Source organism: Pimephales promelas, chromosome 24, assembly GCF_988280905.1.
Source record: "Pimephales promelas chromosome 24, fPimPro1.hap1.1, whole genome shotgun sequence".
Lineage (NCBI taxonomy): Eukaryota > Metazoa > Chordata > Actinopteri > Cypriniformes > Leuciscidae > Pimephales > Pimephales promelas.
In genome coordinates, this window is record NC_142792.1 from 312,658 (window position 1) to 328,102 (window position 15,445).

Below are 15,445 nucleotides of genomic sequence, written 5' to 3' on the forward strand. Positions count from 1 at the left end.
TTACGCCATGCTGAGTCCAGAGTGGAAATTATGATAGCCTTATGTCAATACATAATTACAAAGGTTAAAATAATCATTATGAGAGGGTAGAAATAAGTCAGAATTATGACATTAAAAAGTCAAAATTAAGAAATAAAGTAAAAGTAGGACACACTGAGCCAAATCTATAAGATAGAATTAAAAAATGATTCAATAAATTCAAAATTATGATATAAAGTAAAATTATGACAGACTAAATTTTAACTATAGGAATAAAAAGTCAACATTGTGACATGCTAAAACATAATTAGTCAAATTTTAAATATTAAACCAGAAACTATAAGATAAAGTTGATATTAGCCTGTCATGCTAAGTCATTATTATGAGATAATACGTTGAAATTATGACCGTCATAATCATGAGATTTAAAAAGTAGAAATTATGACATGCTAAAACGTGATACAAATATTTAATGATGAAAAAAACGTTAGAAATGAGATAATGTCGAAATGATGTCACACTAAGTCATTTATGACAGTCTGCTGAGTCATAATTGTGACGTAAAAAAATATGATAAAAAGTAAAATTGTGATCCACAAAGTCATAATTATTTTTTTAAAAAGTAGAAAACAAAAACAAAAAGTTTCTCTCTCTCTCTCTCACACACACACACACACACACACACTCTCTCTCTCCTGTAAGCTGAGAGCCGGTTCGGGGCCCCGGGTCTGGTTTCGGCCCGGCGGGCGTCATCGGATCCCCTCTGGCAAACACACACACACACACACACACACACACACTCCTGAAACTCCCTCCACACACACTTCATACAAACACACATCTGCTGCTGGAGCACCTGAAGAGCATCTCTCACACACACACACACACACACACACACACACACACACACACACACACACACACACACACACACACACACACACACACAGCTCTCAGAAACATGCAGAAGAAGCTGTGTTTGTGCTTTGTCAGTGTGTGTGTGTGTGAGCAGCTGAAGTGCCTCTTCTGGCCGCTAGAGGGAGATGCAGCTTCACTCATGAGTCTGTGCGCCTGCGCGTGTACAACCGAAGCACTGGGATGTCCCCATGTTCTGTTTCTATTTACGCCAATGTAAATAAATAAAAGTACTGTGGTAATACCATGATAAATGTCCAAAAACCCACAGTATTACCATCAACCCGGTTAGCAACTTTAATTATTTTGTAAACATTACCGTAACGTTACTTTTTTAAATGTTCTCTGAACGTTTTTCTGCCTACTACCTAGCTAACATTGTAAATATAAATATATACAAACTAAAACCTTCTATGAATGATGATTATATTCTAATGTTTCGAGAACATTAATAAAGACCAGATAACGTTAATGTTACTGGAAGAACCTTTGTTCATCAATGCTTATCAGAAACATTTTAGATTGTTAAATGCTACTTTTATACCTGACATGTCGGTGTTCACATGCTTACCTGACTGACTTGTGTGTGAGAAACACACACACTCGATTCGGTTCTCTAAAGAAATGCGTGCGACAGCGTTGTGTGTGTGTGTGTGTGTGTTTGTGTGAGGTGTGCTTCCACACGCGGCCGCCAGAGGGCGCGCCAATCAAAGAAACTCCACAGCAATTATTAACTGTTTTTTCTTCCAAAGTTTTAGATATGAATCCATATAGAGTCATTATTCCTCGCTATGACTCTCCAATGATCTCTAACTGACATTTAGCCTGCTAGTTAGCCCCAGATATACTAGGTATGTGTTATAAAAATGCAAAGAGAGGAAACTTTCCTTTTTTTTGGGGGGGGGGGGGGGGGGGTTACGTTACACCTCCAGTTCATGCCCCTATCCTATAAAAGCTCCAGTAGCAGCCGGCGTCTCCCTTTAGATGAACCCACTCTCACAACAGCTTCACTCTTCATCATCTCCATCTTCATCACCAGAATGGCTCCCGCTGGAGTAATTTTCTGCGCTTTCTGCCTAATCACTCAGGTAGAGTCCACATGTTGATTATAAATGCTTATACTTCATAAGATATACACTGTGACGGTATTTCTTCTAAAACAAACCCTGTTGCGGTATTTTCCTGTTATCTCTGTAAAGTGTGTGTGTGTAAAGCGCTAATGCTTTTTAAACGTGTTATTACGCATTATAGATCTGAGGTGTAATGCAGCTGTAATTAGCATATGTTTATATATATATATATATATATATATATATATATATATATATATATATATATAAAGTCAATATTAAAATTAAATGAAGTAACTTTTACAAAGTTGTGCATCATTCATCCTCAATTCCAGTCGCACGCGATTGAGTGTTTGCAAAGTTAAATTATAGGGCACTTTGTTCGTTTTTAAATGTGGAATCAGCGTCATGATAATCATTTTAACGAGCTAAATTGCACAAATTACATTATAGTCAATCATTTAACTACAAAAAAATAGATTAATTTAAAAAATGCAAAATTATCCCAACAAAAATTTCACTCATTTTCGTTTGGAGAAAGGCGCATTTTGTTAACATCTCGTCCACCGCGCTTGGGTTTTTTGGAGAATGAATCATTTAAAGTGTATCGATGTCTGCCCGAGGCTTGAGTTTCTCAGAGACTGCTCTGTCTCGGACACCTGATCCAAACACACACACACACACACACACACACACACACACTGCACTCACTCTCTCCACTCGCTTTTATCTCAGATTGACTGGACCGTGCATGAGAGACACATGAGTTCATGCGGTTTCCCTAGTGAATCTTAAAGGATGTTTCAGTTTTGCGCACGTATTTAAAACGCTCATTGGAGCATGCATTTCATGCAATATGCAAATATGTGTGATTTGCATGAAGAAAATCCATCCCGCTGAGATTTGAAGATGCAAATGAAGGTTTTGGAAGTGCTTTGCATGTCTTAAGCGTGGCGCGTAACGATCGCGCGTAACTGTCTCATTTGCATGTGCTCGTGTGATAATGTCCTTTTCTCTTTTCCCCCCCTCAGGTTATGTCCCAGAGCACAGTCTCCCCGAACAACTCCACCGTGCAGGCCGGGAATCAGACCGTGAGCGCGAACGACACCATGGCCACGGACACGTACGGGGGCTCCACGAACGCGACCGCGCCCACCGGCACCGGCGTCATGACGGAGCCTCTCGCGCTTTACGTGCTCGTCCCCGTCGCCTTGGCAAGCATCCTCCTGCATCTCTGCTGTTGAGGTTCAGGTTCACAGCTTCATCATCATCATCATCATCATCATCATCCACATGTTCCTCGGGCCGGTCCTGCCTCCTCTCCTCCTCTAGCTTCACTCAGTCGGATCTCTCGGCCCTGGGCACATGGAGGACGTTTTTAAAACCTTTCCCACCAGAAAACTTCCAGTTTTTGCATTGCTGAGCTTTTAGAGCGACATGAAGGCAGATGTTCCGGCACAAATCTGCTGGACGGGACATTGTATGATCTTCGGTTGATGGCCGGATCGTGCAAGATGCATTTTACACATTGTGATCCAAACTAAAGTCACGTTTTTTTTTTTTTTTTTTTTTTTTGAAAGGGTCTTTTGGGTTTGTCACTTCGCGCTGCAGGTGTGTGTCACCTGTATTTGCCCACTTTAGTTCTGAATCAAACTGTTAGTCATTCATTGGCATGAGATGGACACTTTGTAATATTGTTTTTCTCTTGCATAGTTTATATTTTGTACAAATTCGTTTTAATGTTTGTAAAACATGAGTACATGAGAATAAACAATGTACACTTGAACTAGTTTGGCTTGTTTGATGCATGGGAGACGTTCAGATTTTTTGCGGTAACACTTTATATTACAGTGTCCTTGTTACATATGTTACATGTAGTAATTACAGTAAATTATGCATAAATACATGCAAATAACCCTCAACCAAACCCTAACCCTACACTGTAAAAAGTGAACAGTTGGATCAACTTAAAAAAATTACTTCAATTGGTAACACCTAAAAAAATTAAGTTCTCTCAACTTAAATTATCACATTTTCTCAACTTAATTTTACTAGGTCAATCACACTTAAATTATTTGAGTTCACTCAATCCTATTATTTACATTAGTCTGACTTAATTTCACTGCATTCCAACTTAAATTTATTAATTTTTCCTACAGTTGGATCAACTTAAAAAAATTACTTCAATTGGTAACACCTAAAAAAAATAAGTTCTCTCAACTTAAATTATTTTATTTTCTCAACTTAATTTCAGGTCAATCACAGAAGACTCAAATTGCTGGAGAAATATTTATTAACATTAATTCATTTTATACACCATCGGTATTTTTCATATTACAAACTTTGAGAATTTTTTTTACAAACATTTGTTGTGCCAATGAAATTCCATTTACTGACACACTTGTTCCATTAACAGTTTTTTTGCAAAGTTGCCTTTGCACTGAATTATGCTCAAAACTGCATAAGCCAACATATGTATAAAAATAAATATAAAAACATAGTGGTTATGCCCTTAAAGGGTTAGTTCACCCAAAAATGAAGTCATTAATTACTCACCCCCATGCTGTACCAACCCCGTAAGACCTTTGTTCATCTTCGGAGCACAAATGAAGATATTTTTAATTAAATTTGAGAGCTGTATCACTACCACATAGACTGCCGGGACTGGCTCTTGACGGCCCAGAAAGTCAATGAAGAAAATGTTTAAATATTCCATGTGACTACAGTGGCTCAACTATAAGTTTATCAAGCGACGAGAATACTTTTTGTGTGAAAAAACAAACAAAAATAACGACTTTATTCTACTATTCCTTTTCTTCCTTGTTGGCCTGAAATGACACTTCAATGCGATTTCCACGACGCATGCGCGTGAACTGAACTGAAGTAGTTGAAGGAGATCGCAATTCTCGCGCATGCGTCGTGGAAATCGTATTGATTGGTAGTTATACAGCTCTCAAATTTAATCAAAAATATCTTCATTTGTGTTCCGAAGACGAACGAAGGTCTTACAGGGTTGGTACAGCATGGGGGTGAGTAATTAATGACTTAATTTTCATTTTTGGGTGAACTAACCCTTTAAATGAGCTACCTAAAAACAATTAAATGGATAGTTCACCCAAAAATGGTTCAAGTTGCTCCAAACCTGCATGAGTTAGTTTCTTCTGCTGGACACAAAAGAAGATGTTTTGAAGAATGTTGGTAACCAGACAGTTGACTTCTGAATTGTTTGACTGTTGACTTCCAAAGATACAGGAAGTCAATGGGTGCCTTCAATTGCCAGGTCACCAACATTCTTCAACAAATCTTCTTTTGTGTCCAGCAGAAGAAACTAACTCATGCAGGTTTGGAACAACTTGAACCATTTTTGGGTGAACTTTCCCTTTAATCTTTCAAATAGAACCATACTGTATGAGAAGAGCTTTACAGGTAATGCCCTAAATTTAAAGTGAATCAATCAGATTCAAACAAACAACTACACATTCATACTAGACGTATGAATGAACAAATGGATAGTCTACAAACATAAGAAAACAAATTAAACATCCAACATTCTTTCAAACACAGACTAGACATATGCACATTCAAACATTACTGCAAGTTCACTGTTGTCTACTGAAAAGACTTTGAACTTTTAGTGACATCTTTTGCTGTTCAAGCTGCAAGAGAACTTTCTGGAATACCTCGAAAGTAAAACGAAGCGGTTTTGGGTAAGCCAGATTGATGATGTATATCATCCCGAGAAGCAAGGCACAAGCTGATGTGAACGAAGGCAGTTCATTCAAAACTTTAACACCCTCGATGACGACACCTATGTCAGCCGGTGGTTCGTGATGTTCTCCCCCCTCCTTCCGAATAACATACACCGCCATGGTGAACTGCTCCAGCTCACCCTCCCAATCATCTCGCTGCTTATCCTAAAGAAATGTACATAAAAAAAAATAAATAAATAAACATTTTGCAGTCATAACTACAAAACACAAATTTAAACTTTCTGAAAAATCTAAATAGAACATGCAGAATTTCAACTCACAAGGTACTCCTTGATAAGGTCTTGAGGATTTTCGTTAACACTTTAAAATAATGGTCCGTAGTTAACAAGTAGCTATGCAGGAAGTAATAAGTAGTACTGCATTAAAGGGTTAGTTCACCCAAAAATGAAAATTCTGTCAGTATTTACTCAACCTCATGTTGTTCCAACCCCGCAAGACCTTCGTTCATCTTCGGAACACAAATTAAGATATTTAAGATATTAAAATCGCTCCTGCATACAGTCCATAGGCTTCTTGAGGGACTGGCTCTTGCTGTCCCCGAAAAGTCATTAAAGACATCGTAAAAATAGTCCAAGTGACTACAGGGGCTCAATCTTAAGTTTATCAAACGACGAGAACACTTTTGTGCGCAAAAAAACAACAAAAATAACGACTTTATTTCAACTATTCACTTCCTTCTCCATGAGCCTGTAAGTCAGTTAGCGTAGTGTGATTGCGTAGAGCTACGTCACACGTAGGCTCACTATTGGCCGACGCTGGTCATGTGTGTGTGATGCGTGTGACGTACAATGACAGAAACTTACGCTATTAAACTAGTAACCTGACTCGCGCAGAGGGAGAAATAAACGAATAGTTGAAATAAAGTCGTTATTTTTGTTGTTTTTTTGCGCACAAAAGTGTTCTCGTCGTTTGATAAACTTAAGATTGAGCCCCTGTAGTCACTTGGACTATTTTAACGATGTCTTTAATGACTTCGAGGACAGCAAGAGCCAGTCCCTCAAGAAGCCTACGGACTGTATGCAGGAGCGATCTTAATATCTTAAATATCTTAATTTGTGTTCCGATGATGAACGAAGGTCTTACGGGGTTGGAACAACATAAGGGAGAGTAAATACTGACAGAATTTTCATTTTTGGGTGAACTAACCCTTTAACACCGAAGTTAATACTATTAACTAATATGGAAGCAATATTAACTAAGCAGTAAGTAATAGGTAATTTAGTACAAAGGTAGTTCCTTGGTAGGTATTTGATCGTTACTAAAGAAATATATCCTCATTGAGAACTACTTGCGAACTAAGAATTAATAATCAATTAATTACTAAATCACAAAAGTAACATATCTAAAAAGTGAACAATTGTGGGGGTTTTATACTCTTAACATGATCATAACATTTCAGAAGCATGTGCCTCAAATGGGTTCTTTGTGGAAACCAGTTTATGAAGTTTATATATCCCCCCAAATACATTAGCTAGGTTGAGATTGTGACTACTACTCTTGCCAGGATGGACGCATGTTCTCTGTTTATTTAAAACTTAAACATAAAATAATACTAATAAAGACAGTTTTAAAAAAAATAAACCTTAAATAACTAGGAAGTGATGCTGACACTCTCATGATTGGATCAGTCCACTATTATAACTATGTTACAGTAGCTGCCTAAGGAGGACTTCTTTTTAGGACATGAATATAAACATTGATGTTCACTTGTCAAAAACAATTTGTATCTTTAATGAAGAAATTGGCTGCATTTATGTTACAATAAGCGCAAAACCACATCTTCCAGATTACAGTGTTTGTTTGATTATTAGTGCCTCACAGAACCTGTACAGTATGTGTCAAATATAAAATTAAATAACTTGTGTAAACATTGTGGGATGACAAGGTAACGCTTGTAGTTAGTTAGGAGTTAACATGTTTTTCACAAATGATACAAGTTATTTAATTTTATATTTGACACATACTGTACAGGTTCTGTGAGGCACTAATATTCTAACAAACACTGTAATCTGGAAGATGTGGTTTCGCGCTTATCGTAACATAAATGCAGCCAATTTCTTCATTAAAGATGCAAATTGTTTTTGACAAGTGAACATCATGTTTATATTCATGTCCTAAAGAGAAGTCCTCCTCAGGCAGCTACTGTAACATAAAGTTATAGGTCTTTGGAGTCTGAGATATATGTGACTGACATTCAATAGAGCTCATAATAGTGAACTAATCCAATCATGAGAGTGTCAGCATCACTTCCTAATTATTTAAGGTTTATTTTTAAAAACTGTCTTTATTAGTATTATTTTATGTTTAAGTTTTAAATAAACAGAGAACATGCGTCCATCCTGGCAAGAGTAGTAGTTCTCAATGAGGATATATTTCTTTAGTAATAATCAAATACCTACCAAGGAACTACCTTTGTACTAAATTACCTATTACTTAATGCTTAGTTAATATTGCTTCCAAATTAGTTAATAGTATTAAGTTCGGTGTTAATGCAGTGCTACCTATTACTTCCTGCATAGCTACTTGTTAACTACGGACCATTATTTTAAAGTGTTACCGGATTTTCCCCCAGGAAAACGATGAGGGCCTTCAGGACACTCTTCTTTCCGTGTGAATGTTTTCAGTCTGTGAAAAAGCATTTGTGATTATTTTTCTTATTTTTAAAATTCGGAGTAATCTGTAATGGAGAATCAGATTTCCCCAAGGATAGCAAAGGACAAGAAAATATAAACAAAACTTAATTTACAAAACTATAAAAGGTTGTATTAATGACTGGACAAAGTATATACATCACAGAAGTATAAAAAAAAATCATTATTCAGATATAAACACTGATGTCTACGTTACCGTTCAAAACAGAATTTTTTTTTAGGTTCACCTCAAAGAACATACACAGAGAAGTCAAAAATTAAAGATGATTGAATGACTCATAAATGTAAGTACACATTGATGGCCTAAGAAACGAAACAAGCGGTTTGTGTGAGAAAACGAACAGTATTTATATCGTTTTTACCTCGTGTAACACAGCCATGACAAAATGAACTGACGGCATGGGCGCTTCGGTCTGCGCACGCGCCGGAAGTGATCGCTTGCAAGTCAACGTCACTCATTGTTTACACAGAGATTTCAGAAGTTTTACCTTTCACTAAACATATTTAGATATATCGAAATAATCTTCCATTGCATTGCATGCTCTTTGAGGTGGTGACCATAGACCTGCATTATATGACTGATAGACAACGGTTTGACCGAAAAATATCAAAATTGAAAATACTGTGGAAACAAAGACATCTTGGATGCCCTGCCTTGAGGTAAGCTAAAACACACCAAAAATTAATTTCAAAGTGAACTATTCCCTTTAAATCAGCCAGTACTTGTGCACCTTTTACATGCACAATACATGTCACATCATAATCATTTTGAGCTTCAAAATTGGTTTACACTGTATAAACTAAAAAAAGATATTTCTGAGAATCAAAAAAGGGACATGCATTCGGGATGTCATAAGGGTGAGTTGATGCCGATTTTAGTTCTTAATTCTTTTAGTTTTAGTTCAAAATTCTTATTTAGGATAAATTGCAAGTCAATAGCATTAGACAACATTAGATGGAATTTACTCAAACATGTCCAACATTAGTAATTCATATTATCTATTATCAATAGAAGAAATTAGAAATGACTTAAATTAATAGAAAATACTTACCATGTAATGTTATAGCAAAGTGTCGTCCTCAATCGTCAAACTTGAAAAAGCTTTCGGTCATAAGGAGAGAAAAATGTTGTATCATTAGTATTTAACTTAAGTGGTAAAAAATAGTTTGCTACAGGTCAAGTAATTAATTAGTTGTGAAATACTACTATTTTCTACAAAAAAAATCATAATTTTAAAGAAAACCCCGATTTGTTTTCCTGCATGAAACACCTCGAGCTAGGCAAATTAAGCTAGCGTTAAGCACAGGCCACAGATCAGGGAATCAGGTAACGTTAACGTTAATAATGGGCTGACTCCCTGATCAGTGCCCTGGTTAACTTAATGAACTGATTGAGATGCACCCAATGGCGTTTATCACAGACTTTCAGCATCATTTTGGGCGAAAAAAGTCGATGAATAAGTCAGAGCTAACGTTTCAAAGACAAATAAAAGAACAGACAAAAAATAAAACTCAAATATTGTACTGCAGGAATTCAAATTCGAGCATTTTGTCCCGCTCCCCGACCACTTCCCGCCCAAAGCATTTCCAATTTCTCACGCGGCACAGACGGTTATCCTTTTTTAAACTATTTAATAACTGTTACACAAGTCCCAAGATCCAAACTGAACACATTTTTATAAAACAAACGAGTTAAGTTAAAGATAACATCATGTTTAACGTTAACTTGCATAGAACTATAATTCAGTAATGCTAGTTTGCAAACGTACGTTTAAAAATGTGGTTAATTGCGATTTTGTTAGTATTCATGTTCACAAACAACATTCATTAACTCATAAACAACTAAAACAAACGTCCAAAAGTTGCATATTTGAGTATATTAATTAAAAAACAAAACTTCCAACCTACCTTATTCATCCGAGTGCGAAAAAGAAAATGGCGGTCGAGCAGAAAGTTCCAGACAGGCTCGTGCGTCATGACGTCAGCAAAAAAACGTCTGACGCGAGGGTCCTTAAAGGGAAATTACACTTTGGGTGAAAGCGAGATATCTGAGTGTCTGTGAATTTCTATGCGTTCAAGTTGAATGAGTGTACAATAATCAATTACGATTAGGAAAGCAGAAATACGAAGTAAATAGACTCAAATAGTTCTAGTAATCCAACTTACACCCATATTCACTTTTTACAGTGTATAGTAAGCACATGTAGTTGCTTAATATGATAATTACACTGTAACAATGACACCTTAAAATAAAGTGTAACCTTTTTTTATATAAGTGTGCATATATTAATTTTGTTCGAGTTATTTTGAGTTGAGCACAGGTGCTTCATTTGCATGCAAAATCAAATCCATCATGCATGAAAGTCTCGGGGAAACATATTTGAATCACACACACACACCGGCAATCATTCTTCCATTTATGTATTTGATTCACTTAATATCCAGAGTGAAGACCAGACACTATAAATCAGTCAGAAGTGTGTGTGTGTGTGAAGCCGTTCCTCGTGCATGATGTGTGTATCCGAGGGTAAAACGGCTTTTCATTGAGTCTATAAAGTGTTTCTATACCCAAACAAGCGAGTACTTTTACTAGTCAAGTCGATTAATCGGAATTAATCACATCTAACACGAGTGTTTACATAATATACGTAGAGCTGTATATATAATTATGTGTGTCTGTGTATACACACATATAAATGTGCACAATACAGTGTATACAAACATATATAAATATAATAATAATATATACCTTTATGTTAGATGCGATTAATTAGTACATTGACAAACAAACGGCAAGTGACACTGAATTAAACGTGAACTTTTGAAGTATATGCCAGACAACATTTAATAATATTATAAGAATGTTGGCGTTATGTTCTCAATGTCTTTCTTGAAATATCAAAAATATTCAGCATCATTTTAAATTCACTGGGAACTTACTTTTTGAATGTGCAACATTTTCTAATGAGTATAACATTTAAAAATATAGATTTGAAACTAAAAACTAAAACATTATTGAAGACTGTATCATTGAATGATGTTCTAATAGTGTTACTGGAAGAACGTTTATTCAGAATGTTTTATTTACAATATTCCACAAATATTTTTTTATAGCATGAATGAATAAGAGGATCATCATTACGCTTTTCTTTAAAATCACCTTATTGATGAATCAGGAGCAGGAACACTGACGAACAAACTAAATGAAGTCAAATATTATTTCATATTTCTGAATGAACGTCTCTTTAAAGTGGCAGGCTGAAGAAGATGCTCTGATTTGATGTTTCTTCTCCTGGTTTTGGATAAAGGCTTTTAATCATTGATCGTCCTGATATATTATTCAGGTGTGTGTGTGTGCAGGTACGGTTACAGGACGTGCGTGTGATGATGAAACCCAAACTGCATGATGGGATAGAAAGTGAGAGCGGTCTGTGGAGATGAGCTGATTAAACCAACACACTCAAATCTGCTGAACACTCATGAACTATTGTGTGTGTGTGTGTGTGTGTGTGTGTGTGTGTGTGGGAGAGCAGGACAGGCTTTGTTAAATACTAGAAGGGGGTTTGTGTGTGTGTGTGTGTGTGTGTGTGTCTGGTATTTGATGTAAGTGACACCAGGTAAGAGAAATGCTTCTGTCCCACAAACACACACACACACACACACACTGAAAATATCAAAATCTTTTAGCCTTTTATGTTCAAACTAGAGTCAGACAAAAGATGGAGACTCAAGAAGAAGTGACAGCATTTCTGATTGTTTAGTTGATGAGTTTTTTGCAGCTGATGTGGAGTCAGTGATTAGCATATTCTGTCTTGATAATCTATAAATCACGTTCTCGGGGGCGGGGTTATGTAAATTATAGGGTTGGTGATGTCACTAACCCAGGAGGAAGCTCGTGTAGTTCTACCAGCCGTTTGTTGTAGTCCTTAAAAAGTAAATCTCTCCCTTTGCTCTGAGCTTTGAGTGTGTGTGTGTGTGTGTGTGTGTGTGTGTGTGAGATGTTGTTTACCTCAACATTACACACTAACTCCAGTCAGAACAGTGAAATCATGATCAGCCGCCGCTGTAAAATACAGTATTCTGTGCAGAATTTAAAGGATCCAATACATCTTGTGGCCTGCGTCGACACTAACGAGAAAACAGACTTCATTCGCCCCAGTGGAAAGCATACATACTGTCTGAATCAATCCCTATAGCCCCTAGTGCACTATGTGCCATATTTACACTGTCTGAATCGTTCCCTAGCCCCTATACAGTGCACTATACCATATTTACATGGTCTGATTCGTTCCCTAGCCCCTATATAGTGCACTATCATTCCGTAGGCCCTATATAGTGCACTATGTGCCATATTTACACTGTCTGAATCTGTCCCTATAGCCCCTATATAGTGCACTATCGATCCCTAGCCCCTATAGTGCACTATGTGCCATATTTATACTTTCTGAATCGTTCCCTAGCCCCTATATAGAGCACTTTGTGCCATATTTACATTGTCTGAATCATTCCCTAGCCCCTATATAGTGAACTATGCCATATTTACACTTTCTGAATCAGTCCCTAGCCCCTATATAGTGCACTATACCATATTTACAGTGTCTGATTTGTTCCCTAGCCCCTATATAGAGCACTATGTGCCATATTTACATTGTCTGAATCATTCCCTAGCCCCTATATAGTGAACTATGCCATATTTACACTTTCTGAATCGGTCCCTAGCCCCTATATAGTGCACTATACCATATTTACACTGTCTGATTCGTTCCCTAGCCCCTATATAGAGCACTATGTGCCATGTTTCCATTGTCTGAATTGGTCCCTAGCCCCTATATAGTGCACTATGTGCCATTCACCATGTAGAAAACAGTAAATGTGTGAAGAAGCGCCTGATTTCAGTCAGCTTGTTTTGGAGCTCACTAGTTTATAGATAACAGTAATGCATCATATTCATACTTTACGTTCCCGGGAGACTAAAGGAGACTAATGGAGGCGCTTCAGGAGGTCAGAAACACTGATATGGAGAGTAAAACTACCTTTTAATGCAACATTACACACTAAAGACAGATGAAGAAGCAGAATATGCTCTTTAAGTGTATTTTATTGAAGTGAAACTCGTGTGTGTGTGTGTGTGTGTGACAGAGGCAGATTATACAGTGATTCACTCTCAGGAAGAGAAGAAACGCTCGTCTTTGTGAAATGAGATTGCAGCGTGATTCATCATCATGTGTACTGGACAAACACAGTTAATCAGACAAACACACACTCAATCCACCGTCATTGACTTCACACACTTGTTCCTCGATGAGTTTTAAAGCCGCACTGACATTGATATTCATTCAAAGCTTTTCATGTCTGAAATTAAACCTGATCTGAATCCTCAATGAAAGAGTGGCTCTATGAACATAAAACAACAGAATGAGAATATGATATTATTATGAGTGTGTCGCATGAAGCACAAGTGGACGTATTGTGGCATAGTTAGCGTGTTTGCTCTTCAATAATAGATTAATAATGCTGCCTGAAAGAGGAGTCTTTTATTATATTATATTCATTCATTCGAGCATTTACCACATGCTCCTCCAAAGAACACCATGTTATTACATATTACATAAGCACATATTGTCCGTATTTTAAAGTTAATTAGCCTTTACAGATTCTGCTCTGAGAATGAATGAAATTTATCAACTTTTTTTTTTCTGTTAGTAAATAAAACTGATCATATCTATTCAGAATTTCTCCTCATTTTATCTTGGAAATGAATGGATAGCTGATTATTAAGAAGATGCATTTTAATTTTTCTAATTCTCAGACCGACAGCTGAAACACACACATCTGAAACTCTGCATTTATTATAAACACACACACACATCATGCAGAAACTGATCTCTGTTATATTTGTGTCTGTAAAAATAACGAGTTGACGTGGAAAACTGTTAAAGCGTCTGAGGACAGACAGTGTGTGTGTGTGTGTGTTGGCACTGAGCTCCTTATGTAATATCTCAGCATAATTAATGTGCGCTCATTATATTGTGAGCGGCGGACAGCAATTATACAGCAGACAAACGGCCTCTGTTCATCACTCACAGCGCTTATTAATAATCATATTACTGCATCTACTCTATATACGTTTAAATACACACACATTCACTCACTCTCTCTCTTTCTCACACACACACATTTATTTTGGAATTTCCACCCAGAATGTCAATAACACTCATTAATAAATCCATCATCTGGAAGATCAGATCAGTTCTAGATGAATGTGCAGTTCTGCCTGATTATATAGATAATTAACATAAATAATCCTGAGTGTTCTGTCACGGTTTTCTCAAAGTTATGATCAAACGTTCTTCTAGTAACATTAATAAAATGTTCCTCAATCATCTGGTCTTTAATAATGTTCTCAAAACATCAGCGTGAAAACATCATGGAACTTTTTTTTATCATTGTGACGTTTTTAAATGTTTCTGGTTTCGGAACGTTCAGATTCAAAAGTAACGTTCCATAATGTGTGAAGAACGATACAGTGTCACTGTTCCCGTAACGTTCACAGAAGCAAGAAAAACTGGACGCTTGAAATCATTTAATGGGAAGTTGGACAGGAAACATGTCCTGAATTTGGAAATGTCTCGATCTGAATGAGAGTGTGTGTGTGTGTGTGTGTGTGTGTGTGTGGCCGTACAGGATGTTTTTTCTGCTCTGTGAACTTGGGCAAAACATTGTACTCACTCCCTCATCTGTGATGGTGATTGTGAGTGTGTGTGTGTGTGTGTGTGTGTTGGCCTCAGGTGTCCCTGAAACACAGGAGATTCCGATGATGTTTTTCACGACAATCAGGAAGTAATATATTTTGCCAACTGAGTTCCTTTTAATAATGATCTCAAAACTTCAGCACAAAACCAGTATTTATCCATCGCTCATGGAATGTTTCTTCTGGAATGTTTCAGTTGATATGTGTTTTGAAATGTAACAGTTTTTAAATATTTCAGAACGTTTAGATTCAAAAGTAACGTTCCATAATGGAATTTTCAGTGTTCACATAATCAACATAAACAGTCTT

At 36.7% G+C, this 15,445-nt stretch overlaps 1 protein-coding gene and 1 long non-coding RNA gene across 2 annotated transcripts; one reads left to right on the forward strand and one right to left on the reverse strand.

The window, feature by feature from the left end:
- Positions 1-1,829: 1,829 nt before the first annotated feature.
- On the forward strand, positions 1,830-3,750 carry LOC148965111 (uncharacterized). Its single transcript, XM_089127306.1, has 2 exons — positions 1,830-1,982; positions 2,996-3,750. The coding sequence occupies exons 1-2, from the start codon at positions 1,830-1,832 to the stop codon at positions 3,206-3,208; spliced, it is 366 nt and encodes a 121-aa protein (XP_088983432.1). The 3' UTR covers positions 3,209-3,750.
- A 4,456-nt stretch (positions 3,751-8,206) lies between these two features.
- On the reverse strand, positions 8,207-10,473 carry LOC120465115 (uncharacterized). The gene is made up of 3 exons (XR_016150038.1): positions 10,294-10,473; positions 9,438-9,487; positions 8,207-8,359 (listed from the first exon to the last, which is right to left on the reverse strand). It is a non-coding gene; the product is annotated as an uncharacterized LOC120465115 (long non-coding RNA).
- Positions 10,474-15,445: the final 4,972 nt, after the last annotated feature.